Below are 24888 nucleotides of genomic sequence, written 5' to 3' on the forward strand. Positions count from 1 at the left end.
ACATCAGTAAACTGTGATACATATGTATATCTAATGTACCAAGAGCAATGTATATAAAAATACCTAAAGCAACTATTAGAAGAACTACACAAAGAGAGACACTCAAAAACACAGATGAATCCAAATGGAATTCTAAAAATGTTCAAGTAACCCACAGGAAGACAGATAATGAAAACAGAAATGGAGAACAAATAGAAAGACTTAAGTATTAACATAAATAATTACATTAAATATAAATGGTCTAAATGTACCAATTAAAAGATAGAAATTGGTACAGAAGATTGATGAGAAACCATGACCCAACTATATGCCGTTAGAAGTCATTTACCTCAAATAATAATATAGATAGGTTGTATGTAAAAGGATATAAAACATATGCCATGTGAACATTAATTTTAAAAAAAAGCATGTTGGCTATATTAATATCAAATAAAGTAAGCTTAGGAGAAAAGAAAACTACCAAAGACAGAGAGGGACATTATATAATGATAAAAAGGCCTATTCACCAAGAAGTAATAGCATTTCTAAATGTATACACACCAAACAATGTGGCTGCAATACATAAAGCAAAAACACAGAAATAAAAGAATACACAAATCTATAATAACATAGATTTTTAAACACTCGTCTTTCAACAACTGAGAGAAATACTAGACAGAAAATCATCACGTATACAGAACTCAACATAACAAGATCTAATCAACATTTATAGGACATTCCCCCACTACAAGAGCAGAATACACATTCCTTCCAAGTACCCACAGAACATATATCAAATATACCATATGGTGGGCCCTAAAACAAATGTCAACAAATTTAAAGGACTGAAATCACATGAAGCGTTTCTAGCTACAATGGAAAAACTAGAAATTAATAACAGAAAGACAGCAGGAAAATCTCCAAACACTTTGAAACTAAACAACACACTTACAGTCCTGAGTAGCAAAGAGGAAGTCATAAGGTAAATTACAAAAAATACACTGAACTGAACTAAAATGAAAATATAAAATATCAAAATTTGTGGGACACAGCTAAAGCAGTTCTGAGAGGAAAATTTATAATAGCATATTTTAAAAGTGGAAAACTCTCAAATCAGTAATCTCATCTGCTAACAAGAACCTAGAAAAAAAGAAGAGTTCAACAGACCAAAAGCAAGTAGAAAAAAAGGAACTAACAAAGAGCAGAAATGCTGAAATTGAACACAGAAAACAAATGAGAAAATTAATGTAACCAGGAGATGGTTCTTTGCAGAGATCAGTAAAATCAACAAACAGCTACCAAAACTGAAAAACAAGGCAGGAAGACACAAACTAACAATAACTGAAATGAGAGGCCAGGCATGGTGGCTCACCTGTACTCCCAGCACTCTGGGAGGCAGAGGTGGGCAGATCACCTGAGGTCAGGAGTTAGAGACCAGCCTGACCAACAAGGAGAAATCCCGTCTCTACTAAAAATACAAAAATTAGCCAGGCAACGTGGTGTGTGCCTGTAATCCCAGCTACTCAGGAGACTGAGGGAGGATAATCGCTTAACCCGGGAGGCAGAGGTTGCAGTGAGCCAAGATCGCGCCATTGTACTCAAGCCTGGGCAACAAGAGTGAAACTCCATCTCAAAAAAAAAAAAAGGAAAAAAAAAAAAACAGTAACTGAAGTGAAACAGGGGACATTACCACATAGCCTGCAGACATCTAACAAATAATAAGAGAATGTTATAAACAATTCTACACACATAAATTTAGGTGAAATCAACCACTTCCTCTAAAAAACAAAAGCAACTCATCCAATTTGAAACACTTTATTAAGGAAACTGATTTCATAATTTTAAAATTTCAAAAATTAATAATCTCTGGGCCCATTGGCCAGGTGTGGTGGCTAACGCCTGTAATTCTAGCACTTTGGGGGGCCGAGGCAGGTGGATCACCTGAGGTCAGGAGTTCAAGACCAGCCTGGCCAACATGGCAAAACCCAGTCTCTACTAAAAATACAAAACTTAGCCAGGCGTGGTGGCACATGCCTGTAATCCCAGCTACTCAGGAGGCTGAGGAAGGAAAATCGCTTGAACCCAGGAGGCAGAGGCTGTGGTGACCTGAGATCGTACCATTGTACTCCAGCCTGGGCAACAAGAGCAAAATTGTGTCTCAAACAAAAAAAAGAAAGAAAGAAAAAAAAAGAATCTGGGCCCAGAGTATTTCACTGAAAATTCTACCAAATGTATAAAAAAGAATCAACACCATTCTATACAATCTCTTCCAAAAAATAAGAGAGAACATTTCCCTATTCGTTTATAAAGGTATTATAGTATTAACCCTGATATCAAGAGAGTACCAAAGAAAAAAAGAAACTACAGGACAATATTCGTTATTGATACACAAGAAAAAAATCCTTAAGAAAATATAAACAAGTGGTGACCTGAGATCGCACCATTGCATTCCAGCCTAGGCAACAAGAGCGAAACTCCATCTCAGATAGATAGATACACAGACAGACAGGCAGACAAACAGATAAATTTATATTCTTAAAAGCAAATGTATTTCTATATTATAAATGCATTTCTAAATTTATTTCTGGGTTCTATGTCTCAAAACTTGAAAATATAATACGATTTACAATCACTCCAAAAACATAAAATATTTAGGTGTAAATCTAACAACGTACGTATAGAAAATGTATGTTAAAAACTATACAACACTGGTGAGCAAAATAAAAAATCTAAATAAATGGAGATGACACCATCTTCACAGATTGGAAAACTCACCAAGAAAAGACGTTATTTCTCCCCAATCTGACAAACAACAAAATTCCTATCGAATTCCCAGGAAGATTTTTTTGTATTCTTTTTTGTACAAACTCATAATTTTTATGAGTTTTACTTCCAGTACCTTGATTATTCTAAGCTTATTTTTTCTTTTTTCCTTTTTTTAACCAAATACCCAGACTTCAATATTCTAAGCTTATATAGAAAGGAAAAGAAACTAGAAGAGGTAACACAATTTGAAAAACAATACAGTAGACATAATAACTCTACCCAAAAAGTAAATAGGAAAAAAAAAAAAAAACCTCAAGTCTATGTCTCACACTGTGCAATAAGGATTAATTAACTCAGCAAGTCTGGGTTTCCCACACCTTGCACATTCTGAGAAATATTTGGCCCTTGCCCAGCTCCCTAGGATGTAACTTCTAAGCCCTTGGAATGTCCAGCCTAGTAAGAAAGTCTTTCTTTACCTGGAGGTTTTAGGCCACTCCATATAGTCTATGCTAATAATGTGATTAATGGTGGGGGCCTTGGACCAAATGGCATCAGCTGGAGGGCTGCAGATGGAGGTCATCCATGAGGGCAGTCAACCACACCTACATACCCACCTACCAAAAAACCGTGGACACCACAGAGCTCAGCTGACCTTACCTAGTTTTCAGTATTCCACATGTTCTCATACATCACTGCTGGAAGAAATGAACTCTGTGCATATGACTTCACAGTGATAGGACAACTATAAATTTGGGCCTGGTGTCTCCTGGACCCTGTCCTTTGCTTCTTTTTCCATCACTGACTTAAATCTGTATCCTTTAGCTGTAACAAACCATAGCCATAAGTATAACAACTTTAAGTTCTGTGATTCTTTATGAAAATCAATTGAGTCTAGGAGAAGCCTTGGGGAATCCTAAACACACATATATAAAAAATTAACTCAAAATGGATCACAAAGATAAAACATAAAATGATAAAATATTGAAGAAAAAAATGAGAAAATATCTTCAAGACGTAGAACTAGGCAAAGAGTTCTTAAACTTGACATAAAAAGCACAAACCATAAAGGGAGAAAAACCAGTACAGTGAATTTCAAATTTTAAAACTTGTGCTCCGAGAGGCCAGGTATGGTGGGTCACGTCTGTAATCCCAACACTTTCAGAGGCAAAGCCCGGAGGATCACTTGAGCCCAGGACTTCGAGACCAACCTGGGCAACATCGTAGGACCCTGTCCCTACAAAAAAACAAAACAAACAAACAAAAAGCCAGGAATGGTGGCATAAGCCTGTAACCAAAGCTACCTGGGAAGCTGAAACAGAAGGATCACTTGAGACGAGGAGGTCAAGGCTGCAGTGAGCCATAATAGCACAACTGCACTCCAGCCTGGGTGACAGAGTGAGACTATCTTCAAAAAAACGGGGGAAAAAAGGGAGTGGGATAGGGAACTTGTGCTCAGTGGCCAGATATGATGGTATGCACCTGTAATCCCGGCTACTCAAAAGGCTGAGGTGGAGACTGGGTATGGTGGCTCACAACTGTAATCCCAGCATTTTGGGAAGCTGAGGCAGGCAGATCACTTGAGGACAGGAATTTGAGACCAACCTGTCCAACATGGTGAAACCCCATCTCTACTAAAGATACAAAAATTAGCTAGGCGTGGTGGCAGGCACCTGTAAACCCAGCTACTTGAAAGGCTGAGGCAGAATGCTTGAACCCATTAGGCAGAGGTTACAGTGAGTCAAGACTGCACCACTACACTCTGGCCTGGGCAACAGTGCAAGACCCTGTCCTAAAAAAAAAAAAAAAAAAAAAAAGCCCAGGTGAAGTGGCTCACACCTGTAATCCCAGCACTTTGGGAGGCTGAGGCAGGTGGACCACGAAGTGAGGAGTTCGAGACCAGCCTGACCAACATGGTGAAACCCTGTCTCTACTAAAAGTAGAAAAATTAGCCAGGCATGGTGGTACATGCCTATAAGCCCAGCTACTCAGGAGGCTGAGGCAGGAGAATCACTTGAACCCAGGAAGCAGAGGTTGCAGTGAGCCATGATCGCACCACTGCACTCCAGCCTGTGTGATAGAGCAAGACTCTCTCAAAAAAAAGAAAAAAGAAAAAAGAAAGGCTGAGGTAGGAGGGGATCACTTGATCCCAGGAGTTCAAGACCAGCCTGGGCAACGTAGCAAGCTCCAGTCTCTAAAAAAAAAATTAAAATTAAATTTCAAAAATAATAAAAACTTGCACTTTATAGGAGATGCAATTGAAAGTGAGAGGTGATGCCAGCTGGGCTTCCTGGGTCAAGTAAGGGCTTAGAAAACTGTAAAACTCATTCATTTCCTGCATCAGGACTTACTGCAGTTCTGGATAAATAATATTGAGGGTATATGCTTAAAATATTCCTAACACCACGATTTGCTTATGTGTTTTCTTCCCCAAGAAAGCTATAAACAGCGATAATTTTAGCTGTAAGTTTTCCTTGTGTGCCCTCCCCCAAAACCAGGGTTAAAGAAAAGATTAACTGCCTGTTTTTCTGTGATCAGCAGACCTTATCTATCCTCCCAATTCCTTGTAAACATAGTTTGTAAGTTCTATAAGGTCCTGCTTTTCTTGCTGTGCAGCTGCAAGGACATAAAACAGGTAAGCATAAGTCGCAATTTCGGTTTTTCTCAATATCTAAGGCAGGTCACTTAATAATTTACTGCCTTTGTTTCTTGCCCCTGTAACATGTTTCCCGCCTCATGTATCTCCCGCCTTACAGTTTACCCAAGCTAGCAGTGGCAACCCATTCAGGAGCCCTTCCACGCGTGGAAGCTTTGTACTTTCGCTCTGCTCAATAAAACCTACAGCTCACTCTCTCTTGGTCCGAGACTCTGTCACTTGTCGTGGTCAGCCACCACACCAATTCTTTGGCGTGGCTAGGCAAAGAACCTTGGGTGTTACATCTTGGCGAGTCAGCCAGGAGACTCCAGGAAGAGTATCCCAATCACCACGCAGTGAGTACCCTCGGACCTCTTTCGCTTGCTATTCTGTCCTGTCCTTCCTTAGAATTTGGAAGCTAAACACTGGGCACCTGTCGGCCAGTTAAAGGCAATTAGCATGACCACGGGACTAAAGACAGGGGCGCCACGCTTTCTGGGAAAGGCTCTCTGACAACCCCCAACCCTTTGAAGTCAGGCACATTGGTTTGCCCGGAACCAGTTCTAACTCTTTCACTTTCCGTGGGTCCCGAAGTACACCCGGGAGTGCTCAGCAAACGCCACAGTCTCCCAGATATCCTGGTTGAGACCATGGCCCCACCAGAGGCTCCCACAGCACGGGTTACTAAGCATGAGACAGCCACATCTTCTGACCCCTGCCTCCTGGGTCCAAATATCTGCCGGTTAGACTTCTTTCCTCACCTCGTAAGCAAGATTATTTCCACTAAACAGGACCAAGAATCCCTATTTAGGAGCCTTAAGTTTTTAAGGTGGCGTCCAGAGGTTCCCTGTCCGTGGCGCCCTCCGGAATTTAGGCAGGTGTTGCCATCTGACTGCCACTTTGAAAGGCCAGTTCCCACCACTGCGTATGGTCTCCCACATCAGGATAATTTGAAGACAGATCTGTAATTTCCATGTGGATGGTAGAGGCCCTAGGACATTTCCTTCATTGTTCCCCAGATGAACTTCCCTTTTTTTTGGTGCTTCTCAAGTACAATCTGTGGTGTGTGGGTACGTCCCTTAGAGCAGTTGAATTGCTATTTCAACCATTCCATCATGGGTATTGGAAGGAAGAAAATATAGTCATCTGAGACACAGGATACTGGTACCACCTTAAGAGGGGGGCTTACTCCTGTGACGTAAAGTGGGGACAAAAGGCTAGAATACAGCAGTTGTTCTGTCGACCCTGGCCTAGAGGACATCAACCACCCCTTTTGAGCTTACTAAGCCTCCTGTCGCTAATTCAGAGATTCCTCCTTGAAGGACAGTTTTATGGCCAGGCCCACGTACACTGGGCCTTGGCATGCAAGCATCAGTGGTTACCCCGACCCAGGCCTTGTCACCCTGGAACAGATAGGACGCACTGGTAAAGGGACCACAATAAATCCAACAGTCCTCATGCCCCATCTAGTGGTCAATGGATGCACGGCAGGGGGCAAGGACGATTTCCATTCTGCTGGTAAGCATGGTTAAATCCAGTAAATGGAAGGCTCAGGGACGACCATGCACTCCAAGCACAATTGGACTTGACCCTTGGCGGGGTGCCCTAAGGGGAAGACGAGTCCCTAAGACTAACTAGGTGTGCGGGTATACCTGTGTTTAAAATTCCAGATGGGCACTACACCTTCAAAACCAGACACTCCCTTAAGATGTATCCTGAATAAATGGGACAAGTTCGACCCTGAGACCTTAAAAAAGCAGCAGCTGATGTTCTTCTGCACCAATGCCTGGCCTTGGTACTCCTCACAAAACAGAGAAACTTGGCCCCCCTGAGGGAAGTGTTGATTATAACACCATTCTACAACTACATCTTCTCTGTAAACGGGAATGTAAATGGAGTCAAGTCCCTTACGCACAGGCTTGCTTTACGCTTCGTGACAATACTGCTGTATGCCAAGCCTGCAAGATTTGCCCAAATGACAAAAACCCACAGTTGCCTCCATGCTCAGGGCCTCTTTCCTCAGCCCTACTCTCCTCCCTCACTGACTCTCCTCCATCCAGCCCCACCCAAGTGTTAGAGGCACACCGAAAAGAAAACGTAAACTCTGCAAACCAGGCACCCAAACTATGTCCCTTACAAGCAGTAGGATGAGAATTTAGGCCCACCCATGTGCATGTCTCTTTCTCACTCTCAGATTTAAAACAAATAAAGGCAGACACAGGGAAATTCTCAGATGATCCCAATAACTATATAGATGTCTTACAAGGGTTAGGGCAGTACTTTGATCTAGCATGGAGCGACATCATGTTGCTCCTTAATCAGATCTTAAGTCCTACTGAAAAGGAGGCAGCTTTAGCAGCAGCCCAGCATTTTAGGGATTTATGGTATCTCAGCCAGGTAAACACATCAAATGGCCCCAGGGCAGAAGGAGACCACAAAAGACGTCCCCACTGTAGACCCTCATTGTGATACCGACTCAGATCATGGAGACTGGAGCCGCAGGCATTTTGCTAACTTGTGTCTTGGAAGGGTTAAGATTAGGAAGAAGCCTATGAACAACACAATGCTCTCCACAATTACACATGGAAAAGAGGAAAACCCTGCAGCTCTTCTAGAAAGGATACAGGAGGCTCTAAGAAAGTATACCTCCCTAACTCTAGATTCCCTGGAAGGCCAACTTATTCTAAAGGATAAATTTATCACCCGATCAGCAGCTGATATTAGAAAACTCCAAAAGTCTGCCTTCGGCCCAGAACAAAATTTGGAGGCATTATTAAACCTGGTGACCTTGGTGTTCTATAAAAAGGACCGAGAGAAACAGGCCAAAAGAGAAAAGTAAGATAAGCGAAAGACTGCAGCCTCGCTCATGGACCTCAGACAAGCAAACCTTGGAGGTTCAAAGAGCACAAAAAATGGAGCAGGACAATTGTCTGGTAGGGCTTGTTATCAGAGCGGTTTGCAAGGACACTTTTAAAAAGACTATTCAACAAAAAACAAACAGCCCCCTCGCCCATGTCCAATATGCCAAGGAAATCACTGGAAGGTGTACTGCCCCAGACGATGAAGGCTCTCTGGGCCAGAGGCCCCCAGCCAGATTATTCAGCAACAGGACTGAGGGTGTCCGGGGCAAGTGTCAGCTTATACCACCCTCACAGAGCCCCAGGTAAGCTCAACCATTAAAGGCCAGGAAATCGATTTCCTCCTGTACAACAGCACGGCCTTCTCACTGTTAATCTCCTGCCCTGGATGGTTATCCTCAAGATCCATTACCATCCGAGGAATCCTAGCACAGCCTGTAACCAGGTATTTCTCCCACCTCCTCAGCTACAATTGGGAGACCTTGCTCTTTTCACACGTCTTTCTTGTCATGCCTGAGAGTCCCACACCCTTATTAGGGAAGGACACATTAGCCAAAGCTGGAGCTATTATCTACATGAATACGGGGGGACAAGTCACCCATTTGTGTACCTTACTCGAGGAGGGAATCAACCCTGAAGTCTGGGCATTGGAAGGACAATTCGGTAGGGCAAAAAATGCCCATCCAGTTCAAATTAGGCTAAAAGACCCCACCACTTTTCCTTATCAAAGGCAATATCCCCTAAGGCCTGGAGTTCATAAAGGACGAGAGGATATTATCAGGCATTTAAAAGCTCAAGGCTTAGTGAGAAAATGCCACAGTCCCTGCAACACCCCAATCCTAGGAGTACAAACACCAAATGGTCAGTGGAGACTAGTGCAAGACCTCAGAATCATCGATGAGGCAGTAATTCATTTATATCCTGCTGTACCCAACCTCTATACCCTGCTCTCTCAGATACCAGAGGAAGCAGAATGGTTCAGTTCTGGACCTCAAGGATGCCTTCTCCTGCATTCCCCTGCACACTGACTCCCAGTTCCTCTTTGCCTTTGAGGATCCTACAGACCACACGTCCCAACTTTCATAGATGGTCTTGCCCCAGGGGTTTAGGGATAGCCCTCATCTGTTTGGTCAGGCACTGGCCCAAGACCTAGGCCAATTCTCAAGTCCAGGCAGTCTAGTCCTCCAATATGCGGATGACTTACCTTTGGCTACCAGTTTGGAGACCTCATGTCAGCAGACTACTCTAGACCTCTTGAATTTTCTAGCTAATAGAGGGTACAAGGTATTTAAGTCAGAGGCCCAGCTCTGCCTACAACAAGTTAAATATCTAGGCCTAATCCTAGCCAAAGGAACTAGGGCCCTCAGCAAAGAACAAATTCAGCCTATACTGGCTTACCCTCGCCCTGAGACATTGAAACAGTTGCGGGGATTCCTTGGAATCACAGGCTTTTGCCGACTGTGGATCCCTGGATACAGTGAGATGGCCAGGCCACTCTATATTCTGATAAAGGAGACCCAGAGGGTGAATACCCATCTAGTAGGATGGGAACCAGAGGTGGAAGCAGCCTTCAAAACTTTAAAACAGACCCTAGTACAAGCTCCAGCCCTAAGTCTCCCCACAGGACAAAATTTCTCTTTATATGTCAGAGAGAGAGCAGAAATAGCTCTTGGAGTTCTTACTCAGACCCAGGGAACAGCCCTACAATCAGGGGCATACCTAAGTAAGGAAACTGACGTAGTAGCAAAAGGCTGACCTCACTGTTTATGGGTGGTTGCAGCAGTGGCATTCTCAGTATCAGAGACTATCAAAATAATACAACGAAAGGATCTCACTGTCTGCACTACTCACGATGTAAGTGGCATATTAAATGCTAAAGGAAGTTTGTGGCTCTCAGATAACCACCTACTCAAATACCAGGCACTAATCCTTGAAGGACCAGTGTTTCAAATACGCACATGTGCAGCCCTCAACTCTGCCACTTTTCTCCCAGAGGATGTGGAGCCAATAGAGCATAACTGCCACCAAATTATCACCCAGACTTATGCTGCCCAGGAGTATCTCTCAGAAGTCCCCTTAACTAACCCTGACCTTAACCTGCATACTGATGGAAGTTCATTTATAGAAAATGGGGTACAAAGGGCAGGCTATGCCATAGTTAGCAATGCAACAGTACTTGAGAGTAAGCCTCTTCCCCCAGAGACCAGCACCCAGTTAGCAGAACTAGTGGCACTTACCTGAGCCTTAGAACTGGGAGAAGGAAAAAGAATAAATGTGTAGATAGATAGCCGGTATGCTTATCTAGTTCTACATGCCCATGCTACAATACGGAAAAAGAGGGAGTTTATAACCTCCGGGGAGACACCCATTAAGTACCACAAGGAAATCATGAAATTATTGCACACAGTGCAGAAACCCAAGGAGGTGACAGTCTTACACTGCCAGGGTCATCAAAAAGGTGAAGGAGAAGCAGCAGAAGGAAACCACTGAGCAGACGCTGAGGCCAAAACTGCTGCTAAGCAGGACTTCCCTTTAGAACTGTCCATGGAAGGGCCCTTAGCATGGAGCAACCCCCTCCAGGAGGTTAAGCCCCAGTATTCCCCAACCGAAACAGAATGGGGACTCTCGCGGGGACATAGTTTTCTCCCCTCAGGGTGGTTAGCGACAGAAGAGGGAAAGGTGCTCATACCTGAAGCCAGCCAGTGGAAAATACTTAAGACCCTCCACCAAACTTTTCATATAGGTATTGAAAGTACCCATAAGATGGCCAAATCCCTATTTACAGGGCCAAACCTTCTCAAAACCATCCGGCAGGTAGTCAAGGCCCGCAAGGTGTGCCAAAAAAATAATCCCTTGGTCCATCATAAGGCCCCTCTCGGGGAACAAATAGGGCACTATCCTGGACAGGACTGGCAGTTAAACTTCACCCATATGTCTAAGTCAAGGGGATTTCAATACTTGTTGGTCTGTGTTGATACCTTTACAAATTGGGTGGAAGCCTTCCCCTGCAGAACAGCGAAGTACCAAGAAGTAGTTAAAATTTTACTTCACGAAATAACTCCTAGATTCAGACTTCCCCAAAGCTTACAGAGCGACAACGGTCCAGCTTTTAGAGCTACAATAACTCAAGGAATTTCCAAGGCACTAGGAATACAACATCACCTTCACTGCGCTTGGAGGCCACAATCCTCAGGGAAGGTCAAAAAGGCAAATGAAACACTAAGGAGGCATTTGAGAAAGCAACTCCCATGGCCCACTCTCCTGCCCATGGCCTTGGTAAGAATCTGAAATTCCCCTCACAGAACGGGGCTCAGTCCATAGGAAATGCTGTACGGATGGCCTCTTCTCACAAATGACCTCCTGCTCAATCAGGAAACGGCCAATTTGGTCAAAGATATAACTTCTCTAGCAAAATATCAACAAAACCTTAAAACTTTACCCAAAGGGTGTGACAGGAAAAAAGGAAGAGAGTTGTTCCAACCAGAAGATCTAGTATTGGTCAAGTCCCTCCCCTCTACCTTCCCATCTACGGATCCCTTGTGGGAGAGACCATACTCAGTAATCCTCTCTATCCCCACTGCAGTTAAGGTGGCAGGAGTGGAATCCTGGATTCACCACACCCGAGTTACACCTTGGACACCCTCTGAGGAACTTACGGGACTATCAGCTCAGGAGTCTCAAGATCAGCCAGACCAGCCTTGATACACCTGTGAGCCATTGGAGGCCCTGCTTCTCCTATTTCAGAAGGAAGCACCCCAGGCTAAAAAGACTCCTACAGTTAATCCTAAAGAAGAAAAACTCATCTCTACCTAAAAGAAGATAAGTAGAAAACCTACATGATCTTTGACCTCTCTCCTTGCTCTCTCTAGTGGAGTCCTTATACTGTTTCATCACATTAAACAGTATACTATCCATACTCTTTGCAGTAGGATCACATACTGTAGCTCCTGCCGGGACAAAAATCCTGATCACATCAACCTTTTTTCTATCGTCCTTCCTTTTAACACAATTTACTCCTTCTTCCCTCCTCCTTTCCACTACTGCTCCACCTACAGAGTGCCATGACTCCGTTTATAAGGATCTCCTCTAAGTTTCTTCTAACTCTCCTAATACTAAGTATTCTTTCTGCCACCTCTTCATCCCTCCCTTGCTGCACTTGCTTCTCTAATGCATGCTCTCCTCCCCTTCCCAGAAACACTGATGCAGTCAACTTCGAAAGGATGTTCTTTAAAACTAAATCAGGCTTCACTACCCACACCTATATGAAAAAGGAATGTTATAGTCTGCTTCTCTCTGCTCCCACAATGGCTGTACATACCACCAAGGAAAAATGACCCAGTCCAACTGTCCCGATGCCATAGGGACCACCCAGTGTTGGACATATTATACCCATGTGGGTATAACTGATGAAGGAGGTGTCCAGGATAAAGCCAAAAAACATGTCCAACAAGTAATTAAAAACGTGGTCCAACCATCTAACACTCCAAGTCCATATAACAAACTAGACCTTTCCAGGTTACAAAAACTCTTGACTCTCATTCCCATCTCTGGAGTCTATTTAACACCACACTCACAGGAATGCAGGAGGCCTCTCCTGACAATCCAACTAACTATTGGATGTCTCTTCCCTTGCATTTCCAACCATATGTTCCCAGTAGTCCCTGTCCCAGGACACTGGAACCTATCCACCTTAGTCCTAAACACCACCGGGGCAATTGGCTCCCTAGTCACCAATCTCCCACCCATACAAGGCCTCAAATCTCACATGTATAAATTTCAACATGCCTCCAAATAGAAACATCTCTCAATGTCAATCCTGGATACTGGTGACCTCAGGTTTCACCTGTCTAATTTCAGACATCTTTTTCATCTGTGCTAACACAGCTTATTCATGTCTAAATGGCACCCCAAAAGAGTTATGCTTTCTCTCATTTCTAGCACCCCCCATGTTCATTTATACTGAAGAAGAGTTGCAAAGTCTCCTTATACCCCAGTCCCACCAAGCACAAGCTCCTATTCTCCCTTTTATGGTAGGAGCCAGAATACTGGGCAGGCTTGGGACTGGAACTGGAGGTGTAACCTCCTTCATCCAATTCTATTATAAAATATCACAAGAATTAAATGATAATATGGAACGGGTTGCTAACTCCCTGATGACCCTACAAAGCCAGCTTAATTCTCTAACTGAGGTAGCCCTCCAAAACCGAAGGGCCCCAGACTTATTAACAGCTGAAAGAGGAAGAACCTGCCTCTTCTTAGGGGAAGAATGTTGCTGCTTCATCAACCAGTCAGGAATTATTGCCAAAAAGGTCCAGGAGCCAAGGGAACGAATAGAATGTAGAAAGAAAGAGTTCCACCTCTCAGGACCCTGGAGTATATTTAACCAGCGAGTATCTTGACTTCTCCCCTTTCCAGGCCCTACATGTAACAGCCATCTTGCTATTACTCGCCTTTGGGCCCTATATTTTTAACCTCCTTGTCAACTTTGTTTCCTCCAGGATCAAGGCCATCAAGCTATAAATGGCCTTACAAATGGAACCTCAAATGAGTTTAACTCACAGTTTCTACCGAGGACCCTTGGATCAACCCACTGGTCTCCTGACTGGCCTAGAAAGTTCCCCTCTGGAGGATAATACAACAGCAGGGCCCCATCTTTGCCCCTAACCAGCAGGAAGTAGCTACAGCGGTCATCGCCCAGTTCCCAACAGCAGTTGGGGTGTCCTGTTTAGAGCGGGGACTGAGAGGCAATGCCAGCTGGGCTTCCTGGGTCGAGTAGGGGCTTAGAAAGCTGTAAAATTACTCATTTCCCATATCAGGACTTACTTCGGTTCTGGATAAATAACATTGAGGATATATGCTTAAAATATTCCTAACACACGGATTTGCTTATGACTTTCTTCCCCAAGAAAGCTATAAACAGCGACAATTTTAGCTGTAAGTTTTCCTATGTGCCCCACCACCGAAACCAGTTAAAGAAAAGATTAACTGCCCATTTTTCTGTGATCAGCGGACCCAATTCCTTGTAAGCACAATTTGTAAGTTCTATAAGATCCTGTTTTTCTTGCTGTGCAGCTGCAAGGACATAAAACAGGTAAGCGTAAGTCACAATTTCAGGTTTTCTCAAAATCTAAGGCACGTCACAAAATAATTTACTGCCTTTGTTTCTCGATCCTGTAATGTGCTTCCCGCCTCACGTATCTCCTGCCTTAAAGAGTTTAAAAGGCAATCACCCAAGCTAGCAGTGGCAACCCATTCAGGACCCCTTCCACACTGTGGAAGCTTTGTACTTTCGCTCTGCTCAATAAAACCTACAACTCTCTCTCTCAGTCCGACTCTCTGTCACTCGCTGCAATCAGCCGCAACCTGGGAGGCGGAGGTTACAGTGAGCCAAGATCCCGCCACTGCACTCTTGCCTGGGTGACAGAGCAAGACTCCATCTCAAAAAAAAGAAAAAAAGAAACAATACAATCAGAACATGGGTAAAAGGCATGAAGAGACATTTCATGATTGAAGAAATTTTCTTCATTTCTTCATGATTTGAAGAAAACAGACAGGTGGGAAAATAAGCATATGAAAACTTGGTCAATTTACAGGGATTAAGACCTGGTTTTCAGGCCAGCATGTGAGAAGCTTGAAAGTCATCATCTAACTAGTAAAAAGCTAAACAAAGTGAAAAAGCAACAACTCTTCTTAAATCCCAAAGAGAACTGAGATCACAGTACAAACAGCTGCCCCCAAAACAGAAGAGAGCAACTAGGCAAATGCACATAATACAATTACTAGAGCTTGAAACTTGTGTGGGACACACCACCCGGCTGGGAAAACTTGAATTATAATTAATTGCTGGAGGCTGAGTATGAAGAAGTCTGAGGTTAAAAATTCTAAAATGACCCTGTCATAGGGAGGCTACCACACTTGTATGAGTTTTTCTTCCAGGAGTTTGACATGGTTCTCACAGCAAATATCAGAGAAAAATCCCCTCATGACTCCGGAAAAGGGAAGATAAAAGGGGCCATTTTGAAATATAACAGAGCACTCTGTTCTTAATAAGGCCTGCCCTCAGGAGAAACTATTTAACCAGAGCCTAACCTCTTTGTAGTTTTAACAGAGCCTAACTTACCTTGGGGAAGAGAAATAACAAACTCCAGTCAATTCTAGCCTTCTGGGTGGTTAAAGGGAAATACCCAACTAAAGCTCCCTGTAGCCATCCTGTCCCACTCAAGTTAGCAAAACCAGAAAAAAACTGAGAAGCATTTGCGAAGTTAAAACCTAGGGGCACCAACTCACTAAAACACTGAGGCCAAATCATAGGACACTTCCCCTCCCCACACACCTTACCATCACATTACTAAAGGTCTGTTCACCAGTTTCTTTTATCCAGTATATCACAATCAGCTTTCAAAAAATAAAAAGTACAAGGCATACTTTAAGGCAAGAAAAAGAAAATAGTTTGAAGAAATAGAGCAGACTTCAGGACTAGACTCAAATATGGCAAGAATCGTGGAATTTCTAGACCGGGAATTTAAAACAACTATGATAAATAAGGTAAAGGCTCTAACTGAAAAAGTAGACATCATCCAAGAACAGATGGATAATGTAAACAGAGGGATAAAAATTCCAAGAATCAAAAAGAAATGCTACAGATCAAAAATACTCTAATAAATACTCTAATAGAAATAAAGAATGCCTTTAATGGGCTCATTAGTAGACTGGACTCAGCACAGAAATCTCTGAGCTTGAAGATGTGTCAACAGAAACTCTTAAAACTGAAAATAAAGAGAAAAAGGCTGGCAAAAATGGAACATAATTATTTACAAAAGAAAAAAAAAAAGAAGAAGAAGGCAGAGGCTGCAGTCAGCCAAGATCACACTGCTACACTCTAGCCTGGGCAACAGAGCAAGACTCCATCTCAAAAAAAAAAAAAAAATTGCATTATATCCAAGAATTGTGGACAACTACAAAAGGTATGCCTTACACCCTTCACAAAATTTAACTCAAAACATATCACAAACCTAAATGTAAAACACAAAACTATAAAACTCCCAGAAAATAACATAATAGAAAACCTAGATGGCACTGGTTATGGCAATGATTTTTTAGGTAAAACAACGGCACAATCCATGAAAGAAACAACTGATAAGCTTAACTTCATTAAAATAGAAAACATCTGCTCTGCAAAAGACAATGCCAAGAGAATAAGATAAGCCACAGAAAGAGAGAAAATACAGTAGGCCCTCCATATTCGCAGGTTCCACATCTGCAGACTCAACCAACAACAGATCAAAAATATTAACAATAAAAATAATCAAACTTTAAAAACAATATAGTATAGCAACTATTTACACAGCACTTACATTGTATTCGGTATTGTAAGGAATCTAGAGATGATTTAAAGTACATAGAAGTGTGTAGATTATATGTAAATACTACACTATTGTATATAAAGGACTTCAGCATCCTCAGATTTTGGTATCAGGGGTCCTGGAACCAAGCCTCCATAATACCAAAGGATGACTTTATTTGCAAAAGACATGTTCGATAAAGGCCTGTCATCCAAATATACAAAGAACTCTAAACTCAACAATAAAAAAACAAACAACCCAATTAAGAAATGGACTTTATAAAGACCTTTACAGAGACCTCATCAAAGATGATATACAGGCAGCAAACAAGTATATGAAAAGGTGTTCCACCTCATACATCATCAGGAAAATGCAAATTAAAACAACAAAATACTACACACATATTAGAAAGGCAAAATCCAGAACACTGACAACACCAAATGCTAAGTAGGATGTGGAGCAACAGAACCTTCATGTATTGCTGGAATGCAAAATGGCACAGCCTCTTTGGAAGAAAGTTTGGCAGTTTTTTTTACAAAACTAAATATACAAAATTAAATACACACAAAACTAAATATACTTTTACCACATGATCCAGCAATTGAGCTCCTAAGTATTTAGGCAAGGGAGGTGGGGACCAAAATAAAAGTCCTAAACCCTTCCGACAGACTACTGGACCCTCCTTTGTCTAAAAGATCCCAAAATTTTAAGTTAGCAGCCATGGCAAGACAGGAGGCTGTTCATGATCCATTTGCTTCCAACCCTTTCTAATAATCACTGGATGTTCTCAAAAGCCAGCATGAGAAAACAAAAGTCCAAAAGACCCCTTCGTTCAAGTCATCTAAACACACCCCTCTCCTGTTTTTACAGTTTCAACATGACAACTATTTTAGGCCACAAAGATTTTCTTATTGATAAATGACTTTTGGAAAGGACTGGTTCTGGCCAGCCACCTGAGGATGCAGTTTACGGACTTCTTCCCTACATTTCACCTTTTACATGTAGAACCTAATTACAATGCATTTAAATATAAAATCTCCACCCCAAAGTGATTATGGGAGGTATGTTACATATATGTGTAAACCTAAAACACACGTGTGTGGATCTCCTTCATGAATATTCATGGCTCCTTCTGTAACCTGTTGAATACAGCTGTATGCCTGGCCAATCATCAGCATAAATTCCTATCTTAAACCCTTACCCCACCCGACCCCACCCTGCCTGGAAATGCCTATCTCTCAGCTTCTGCTGAGACTATGCCTCCCTGTCTGTCAGAATGGCCTATACAGGCTGCAAACCTTTGTGAGAAATGAAGCTCTCCTTTCCAAATCTATAAACCTCATCACTCTTCCGCTGCCAGAGTTGAAAGCTGACATCCACACAAAAACCTACACACAGCTGTTTACAGCAACATTCCTCATAATTGCCAAAACCTGGAAACAACCAAGATGTCCTTCAGTAGGTGAACATTGATAAACTGTGGTACATCCAGACAATGGGATATTATTCAGCACTAAAAACAAATGAGCCATCAAGCCATGAAAAGACATGGAGAAACTTAAAATGCATATTACTAAGTGAGTAAAGCCAAATCCACAGAATATACAACAACAAGAATCAACCCTAATGCAGGGGGTCCCCAAACCCCAGGCCACAAACCAGCACCAGTCAGTGGCCTGTTGGGAGCCCGGCTGCACAGCAGGAGGTGAGCGGCTGCAGGTGAGTGAGGGGAGCTGAGCACTACCTCCTGTCAGATCAACGGCGGCATTAAATTCTCATAGAAGCGAGAACCCTATGGTGAACTGCACATGCAAGGGATGTAGGTTGTGTGCTCCTTATGAGAATCTAATGATAAATATAATGCAGTGCACCTGAATCATCCCAAAACCATCCACCCCACTCCACCCCACCCCACCCCACCCTGGTCCATGGAAAAACTGTTTTCCACCAAACCAGACCCTGGTGCCAAAAAGGTTGGGGATGATACCCTAATGCATGAACAATGGGTGATAACAGTGTGTCCATGTAGATTCATCAATTGTAACAAACACACTATACTACTAGGAGATGATGATATTAGGAGGTTGTGCATGTGTAGGGACAAGAGATACATGGGAAATCTCTGTACCTCCCAATGAATTTTCCTGCTGCTCTAAAAAAACTGCTCTAAAAAAGAAAGTCTATTGTTTAAAATGAGACATCACTACCACAAGGAGATACCATTATACTATCAAAATGGCTAAATTGTTTTACACCAAGTGGTAGCAAGGATAAAAAGAAAACTAGATCACTTATACATACATTGCTGCTGGAAATGGTACAGTCACTCTAGAAAACTGTGTGACAGTTTCTTTAAAACCTAAATATGCAACTACTACACAATCCAGCAACTGCACTCCTGGGCATCTACTCACCCAAAGAAATGAAGACATATGTTCATACAAAAACCTATACCCACATGTTTATAGCAACTATATTCATAATAGTCAAAAACTGAAAACATCCCAAATGTTTTTCAATAAGTAAATGGTTAAACAAAGCGTATTCTCTCCAATACCACCATTACTGAATGCTACTCATCAATAAAAAGGAATGGACTGTTGGCACATGTGACAACTGGATGAAAATCCAGAGAAGCCAATTTCAAAGGTTATATATTGTTATGATTTCATTTATAAAGTATTCTTGAAAAACAAAACTATAGAAATGAAGAGTAAGTGGCTTCTAAGAGTTAAGAGATAAAGGAGACGGGGCAGAGAGAGAAGTGGGTGTGGGAAACATGAGGTATCTGGAAATGTTCTGAATCTCGGCTCTATCAATGTCAATACCTTGGTTACAACACAATTATTTCTTAAAACTGCATGTAAATCTATAATTATCTCAAAATAAGAAGTTTAGTTAAAAAGATGAAGGAAAAACTCTAATATGACTAGAGGGCCAATGTTTTTTTTTTTTTTTGAGACGAAGTCTCGCTCTGTCGCCCAGGCTGGAGTGCAGTGGCGGGAGCTCACTGCAATCTCCGCCTCCCGGGTTCACGTCATTTTCCTGCCTCAGCCTCCTGAGTAGCTGGGACTACAGGCGCCCGCCACCATGCCCGGCTAAATTTTTTTTTTTTTTTTGTACTTTTAGTAGAGACAGGGTTTCACCATATTAGACAGGATGGTCTCGATCTCCTCACCTCGTGATCCACCCGCCTCGGCCTCCCAAAGTGCTGGGATTATAGGCGTGAGCCAACTAGAGGGGCAATTTTTTTTATTTGATATACAGTAACACTGAACATTATTAAATATTCAAACACTATAATTTTCAGTATGAAACAATAAAACATATCCCCTGAATATTCTTGTACCACAACCACTCTTCAAAGATTCACATATAAACAATAAGAATTTTAGCTCACCTTCCACGCTATCAGAACAGGAAGTTCCAATGCCAGTGTCTCCACTGTCAGAAGCTATACTGTGTCTCCTGATATGGTTATTTCGATGGTTAGATGGAACAGTTGTGGCCTGCCACAATGATTCATTACCAGGTAGCCATGCTGATGAATAATCTGGGCCTAAAAAGGGAAATATGTAACAGTTAACACATATATCTGAATAGGCAGAAGTTTTTTTTTTACCTTGTGGAAAATACACAAGGGTATAAAAGGTATAAAATGTTCTTTTCTGCCCAAAATAATTTAAAATGATCAACAAAATTAACCAAATAAATGTATATATCACACATATATCAATTAAGTGTGATTACATAAGCTTTTTCTAGCTGAAGAACTCTGTTTTCTGCTTCTGGGCATTAAACTTTTAAAGATGTACTGCTGTGTTATTAAAAATGTTGAAACTATCCACTTATCTTCAAATGTCAGTACTCTGCTCTAGAATAATTGATAGGTAGGCATCTGTGATTCCACATATATGTATTAGCTGAGAATAATCAGGGCTCAGGAAAAATTCAATAATAATGCATGATAATATAAATAGGATATCCACATGGAATATGAAAACAATCCATTTTTTCTACTATCTACTAAATTTTTTCTACAATCACTTAAAATTTTTAATTATTTTACATTATTTTATTTGATTTCCTTAATTATTTAATAAGTTTAATAGCACAGCATTTTCCCACTCTTAGCTTGATTTGTCCTTTTAATTTAGATATTTTTTAGCTAATTTAAGTTTTTCAATGTTCTTTCAATGTTTATTTTCACTTACCCATTTTTACTTAACTTTTATTTGACTTTTTCTGTTTTACCCATCATTTATTTTATTGTCTAGTACAGTGCTACTCAAAGGATATCCATGGACCAGTGCCAATCTGTACTATTTGTTACAAGTGAGATACAGAAATAAATAAGCATCTAGAAATTGTTACTGTACTATAATTAGAAAGAGAAATTTTTAATTTGTTAAACTTTATATAAAACCTGTAGAAGCACAAATCTTTACTAATGCCTAACACAGTGAGTCTCAATTTGGGGCTTACAGAATTATTCATAAAAAGTTAAGAAGTTCCCCACATGAATTTTAGGCTTTCATTTCAATGACAGTTCTTAAAAAATTAATAAGCACATTACAGATTATCTGAATAGCCACCTTAACACATTATTTCCACATAATTTCAATGCTCCTATATCTATATAGCAATCTTAAAAAGATTTATCACGTAATTCAATGTCCCCATCTGTGTTTTACGGTTGAAATAGCAGTTGCTTCTAAGTAAAGAGCAAATGACATCACTGGGTATTTACCATTATTTGAAACAAGATAGCTTTACAGAATTATTCCATGATACCCTATTGAAACCGGCATGCGAGGAATGCCTTCTGGCAGTTTAAACATAAGGGTAACAAAACAACAAACATGCATAAAATTAATTATACCAGTTTCTTTTAACCATACTTTGAGGAACAGTCGTTCTCTATGTTAATATTAAAATCAAAACATATTAACAAATTAATAAAACCAGACCTAAAGCTACTTCTGTCATACTAAGCTCAACATTAATGATTCATTTTTAATAAAACATTGTCACATTATTATTTTAAAGTTTTATTTAAATGCAATTTATCACTTAAATTTAGACGTATATACTTTACAGATGTATAAAGTACATAAGCAGCCTTAAAAGCCTTATACATGTAAATTAACAAATCAAAATTGAAAAATATTGTCCAGGCCGGGCGCGGTGGCTCAAGCCTGTAATCCCAGCACTTTGGGAGGCCGAGACGGGCGGATCACGAGGTCAGGAGATCGAGACCATCCTGGCGAACACGGTGAAACCCCGTCTCTACTAAAAAAATACAAAAAACTAGCCGGGCGAGGTGGCGGCCGCCTGTAGTCCCAGCTACACAGGAGGCTGAGGCAGGGGAATGGCGTAAACCCGGGAGGCGGAGCTTGCAGTGAGCTGAGATCCGGCCACTGCGCTCCAGCCCCGGCGACAGAGCGAGACTCCGTCTCAAAAAAAAAAAAGAAAAATATTGTCCAAAGACACACTTTTACCAGCTTTGAGGTCCAGAACAACCACTTAAAGCTTTGTAGATTCTACACTTCTCTCAGAATGAGACTTCAATTCAAGTGATTCGACACTCACATTAAAGCACCAGAAGAAGGAATTCTGTCACCAGATCTATTCTAATTCTGATTTGTGGTCTCTAATCTATACCAAAATGTTTTTTTCAATCAGGTAACATCCCATCTAAATGAGCTCAAAGTCCTACCTAAACCATTATCAAAAATGGCAACCAGCCTAGTCTCACAAGTGCAAACCTATTAGCCGGATAATCTTTTTTTTTTTTTAAGAATACCCACCAAATAGCATAAATAGGCTGGGACTTTATGTAAATGAAAAATAAATATAAGAAAATATACCAAATCTCACTAATAGTGGGAGAAGCGAAAAAGACAATAAATTTTCTGGATTTTTAAAACTATCAAGTTGACAAATGAAAGACTGGTGTCAACCAAGTGAGGGGAATGTTCATATATTTTTGTGGCCTTGCAAATTGGTACAACCTTTCTAAAGGACAAACTGGAAAGTGATATCTAAATTTCAACATAGACATGACCTTCTACTGAGAATTTATCCTAAGGGAATATCAGACAAGTACAAATAAACATGAATATAAGGACATTCCTGACAGCACTGCTTAAAGTAAGTAAATGCCTATGAACAAAATATATACTGTAAATTAGTTGATAATGTTTAAGTGCTAAAAATGATTTTATCAACCTATTTTTTAACATGGAAGAACGTCCAAAATACATTAAGTGTGTATGGAAGAGAAGCATTTTACGTAGCTATATAAATAATATGATTCCACAGCTGGAGAAGAGTTTGTACATTTACATACATGGAAGAAGCTTTCAGGAGCTCTGTATCTAAATGCTAACACTGACTATGTTTTACTAAAGGAAGAAATACATTACAGGAACATTTACTCCATCTTTGGTTACTATTATTATTCATTCTACCAGTTTATGTGGGGAAAGGCTGAAAATTACGTATACTGATTTGCAGATTATATCAACATTTGATTCTGAGATTAGAAACCAGCTATAGATCAAGATACATAAATTCAGATTCCTAGTAACAATTTTTACAAAAGCTGCATAAAATGGCTAAAATTAAAACTCTCGCTTTTAGGCACTATAACTATTTTGAGCAGTATAAAGTCACGCTCCATTAAAGCCCACAGCACACCTCTACCCTATTTATTGTTGACAAGTCTTGGCCAATAAGCACTCTGTAGATTAAAAGGAAATAATCATTCTCTCACTCTGTCTCCACTCACTCACTCACTCCAGTAATGGGGAGGAAAGCCCCACTGTATATACTAATGCTATGGTGTTATTATCACAAGTTAGGACAACCTTCAATCATTAGTCTTGTATAATTAACTATTGCCAGAAAAACAGTTCAACAAAACCCTTTTCTGTCAAGAGCCAGATAGTAAATATTTTCAGTTTTGTAGGTCACTCAATCTCAGTTTCAACTAGCCAATTCTGCCACTGTAGTCTAAATCAGCTGTAGACAATAAAATGGATGTGGCTATGTTGTAATAAAACTTTATTTACAAAAACAGGCGACAAGTCAGATGTAACCTGGGGACCAGTTTGCAGACTCCTGAGATGTAGGGTAAAAAATCATTCTAACTGAAAATATTCCCTAAAATTCAACAGATTCATAATAAGTAACTCCAGCCATCCTTTATTTGGAAGAAAAGTAAGCTTATCCTAGACGACATATCAGCAAGCCAGGCTGCTCAGAATCTGACAATTCATGAAAGCACTACTGAGATTTTTGAAGGATTACAAAGACAAATAAATGTCAACAAGTGTTTCAGGTTTCTTTTTCCAGAATAAGTCATCTCAGTTTATCCATATGGTATGGAACTCTTGGACAATGTCGAATACGTGTGATGGTTAATTTTATATGACAACTTGACTGGACCTTGGGGTGCCCAGATATGCAGTCAAACATTACTTCCGTGAAGGTGTTTGGATGAGCTCAATATTCAAATTGGTCGACTGGATAAGGCAGACTGCCCTGCATAATGTGGGTGGGCTTCACTGAATCAACTGAAGGCCTGACCAGAACAAAAAAGCTAACCATCCCCTAAGCAAAAGAGAATTCTTCTTGCCTGATCCCCTTTGACTAAAACACTGGCTTTTTCCTACCTTCAGCCTTGAACTGATCTCTTCCTGGGGCTTGAGCCTACTAACCTTCAGACTGGAACTATGCTATCAACAATCCCAGGTCTCCAGCTTGCCAAATCACCTCACAGATCTTGGGACTTCTCAGCCACCATCATCTCATGAGCCAATTCTTAATTAATTAATTAATTAATTAAATCCTATTGGCTCTGTTTCTCTGGACAACTTGAATATAATATTGAGAAAACTAGAAAAAATCTAATTTTGTCTACAGATGTGAAAATGGGGACAGTCTTCTTTTTTTTTTTTTTTTTTTTTTTTTTTTGAGACGGAGTCTCACGCTGTTGCCCAGGCTGGAGTGCAGTGGCGCGATCTCGGCTCACTGCAAGCTCCGCCTCCCGGGTTCCCGCCATTCTCCTGCCTCAGCCTCCTGAGTACCTGGGACTACAGGCGCCCGCCACCGCGCCCGGCTCATTTTTTGTATTTTTAGTAGAGACGGGGTTTCACTGTGGTCTCGATCTCCTGACCTTGTGATCCGCCCGCCTCGGCCTCCCAAAGTGCTGGGATTACAGGCTTGAGCCACCGCGCCCGGCCCAGTCTTCTATTTAGAAAAGAACAATAGTTGTAATCTTCAGTTTCCATCACAGTATCTCAGT

The 24888-nt window shown here is 41.1% G+C and overlaps 1 protein-coding gene across 10 annotated transcripts in view; it reads right to left on the reverse strand.

The window, feature by feature from the left end:
• The window catches only part of CEP85L (centrosomal protein 85 like), a 235613-nt gene that overhangs the window by 139026 nt on the left and 71699 nt on the right, over positions 1–24888 (reverse strand). For all 10 annotated transcript variants that reach the window (XM_015137522.3, XM_015137520.3, XM_077999312.1 and 7 more), the window contains one exon: positions 19978–20136. In XM_015137522.3, coding sequence (XP_014993008.3) covers positions 19978–20136 — 159 coding nt within the window. The remainder of the gene's footprint in view (positions 1–19977; positions 20137–24888) is intronic.

Source organism: Macaca mulatta, chromosome 4 (genome assembly GCF_049350105.2).
Source record: "Macaca mulatta isolate MMU2019108-1 chromosome 4, T2T-MMU8v2.0, whole genome shotgun sequence".
NCBI classification, from domain to species: domain Eukaryota; kingdom Metazoa; phylum Chordata; class Mammalia; order Primates; family Cercopithecidae; genus Macaca; species Macaca mulatta.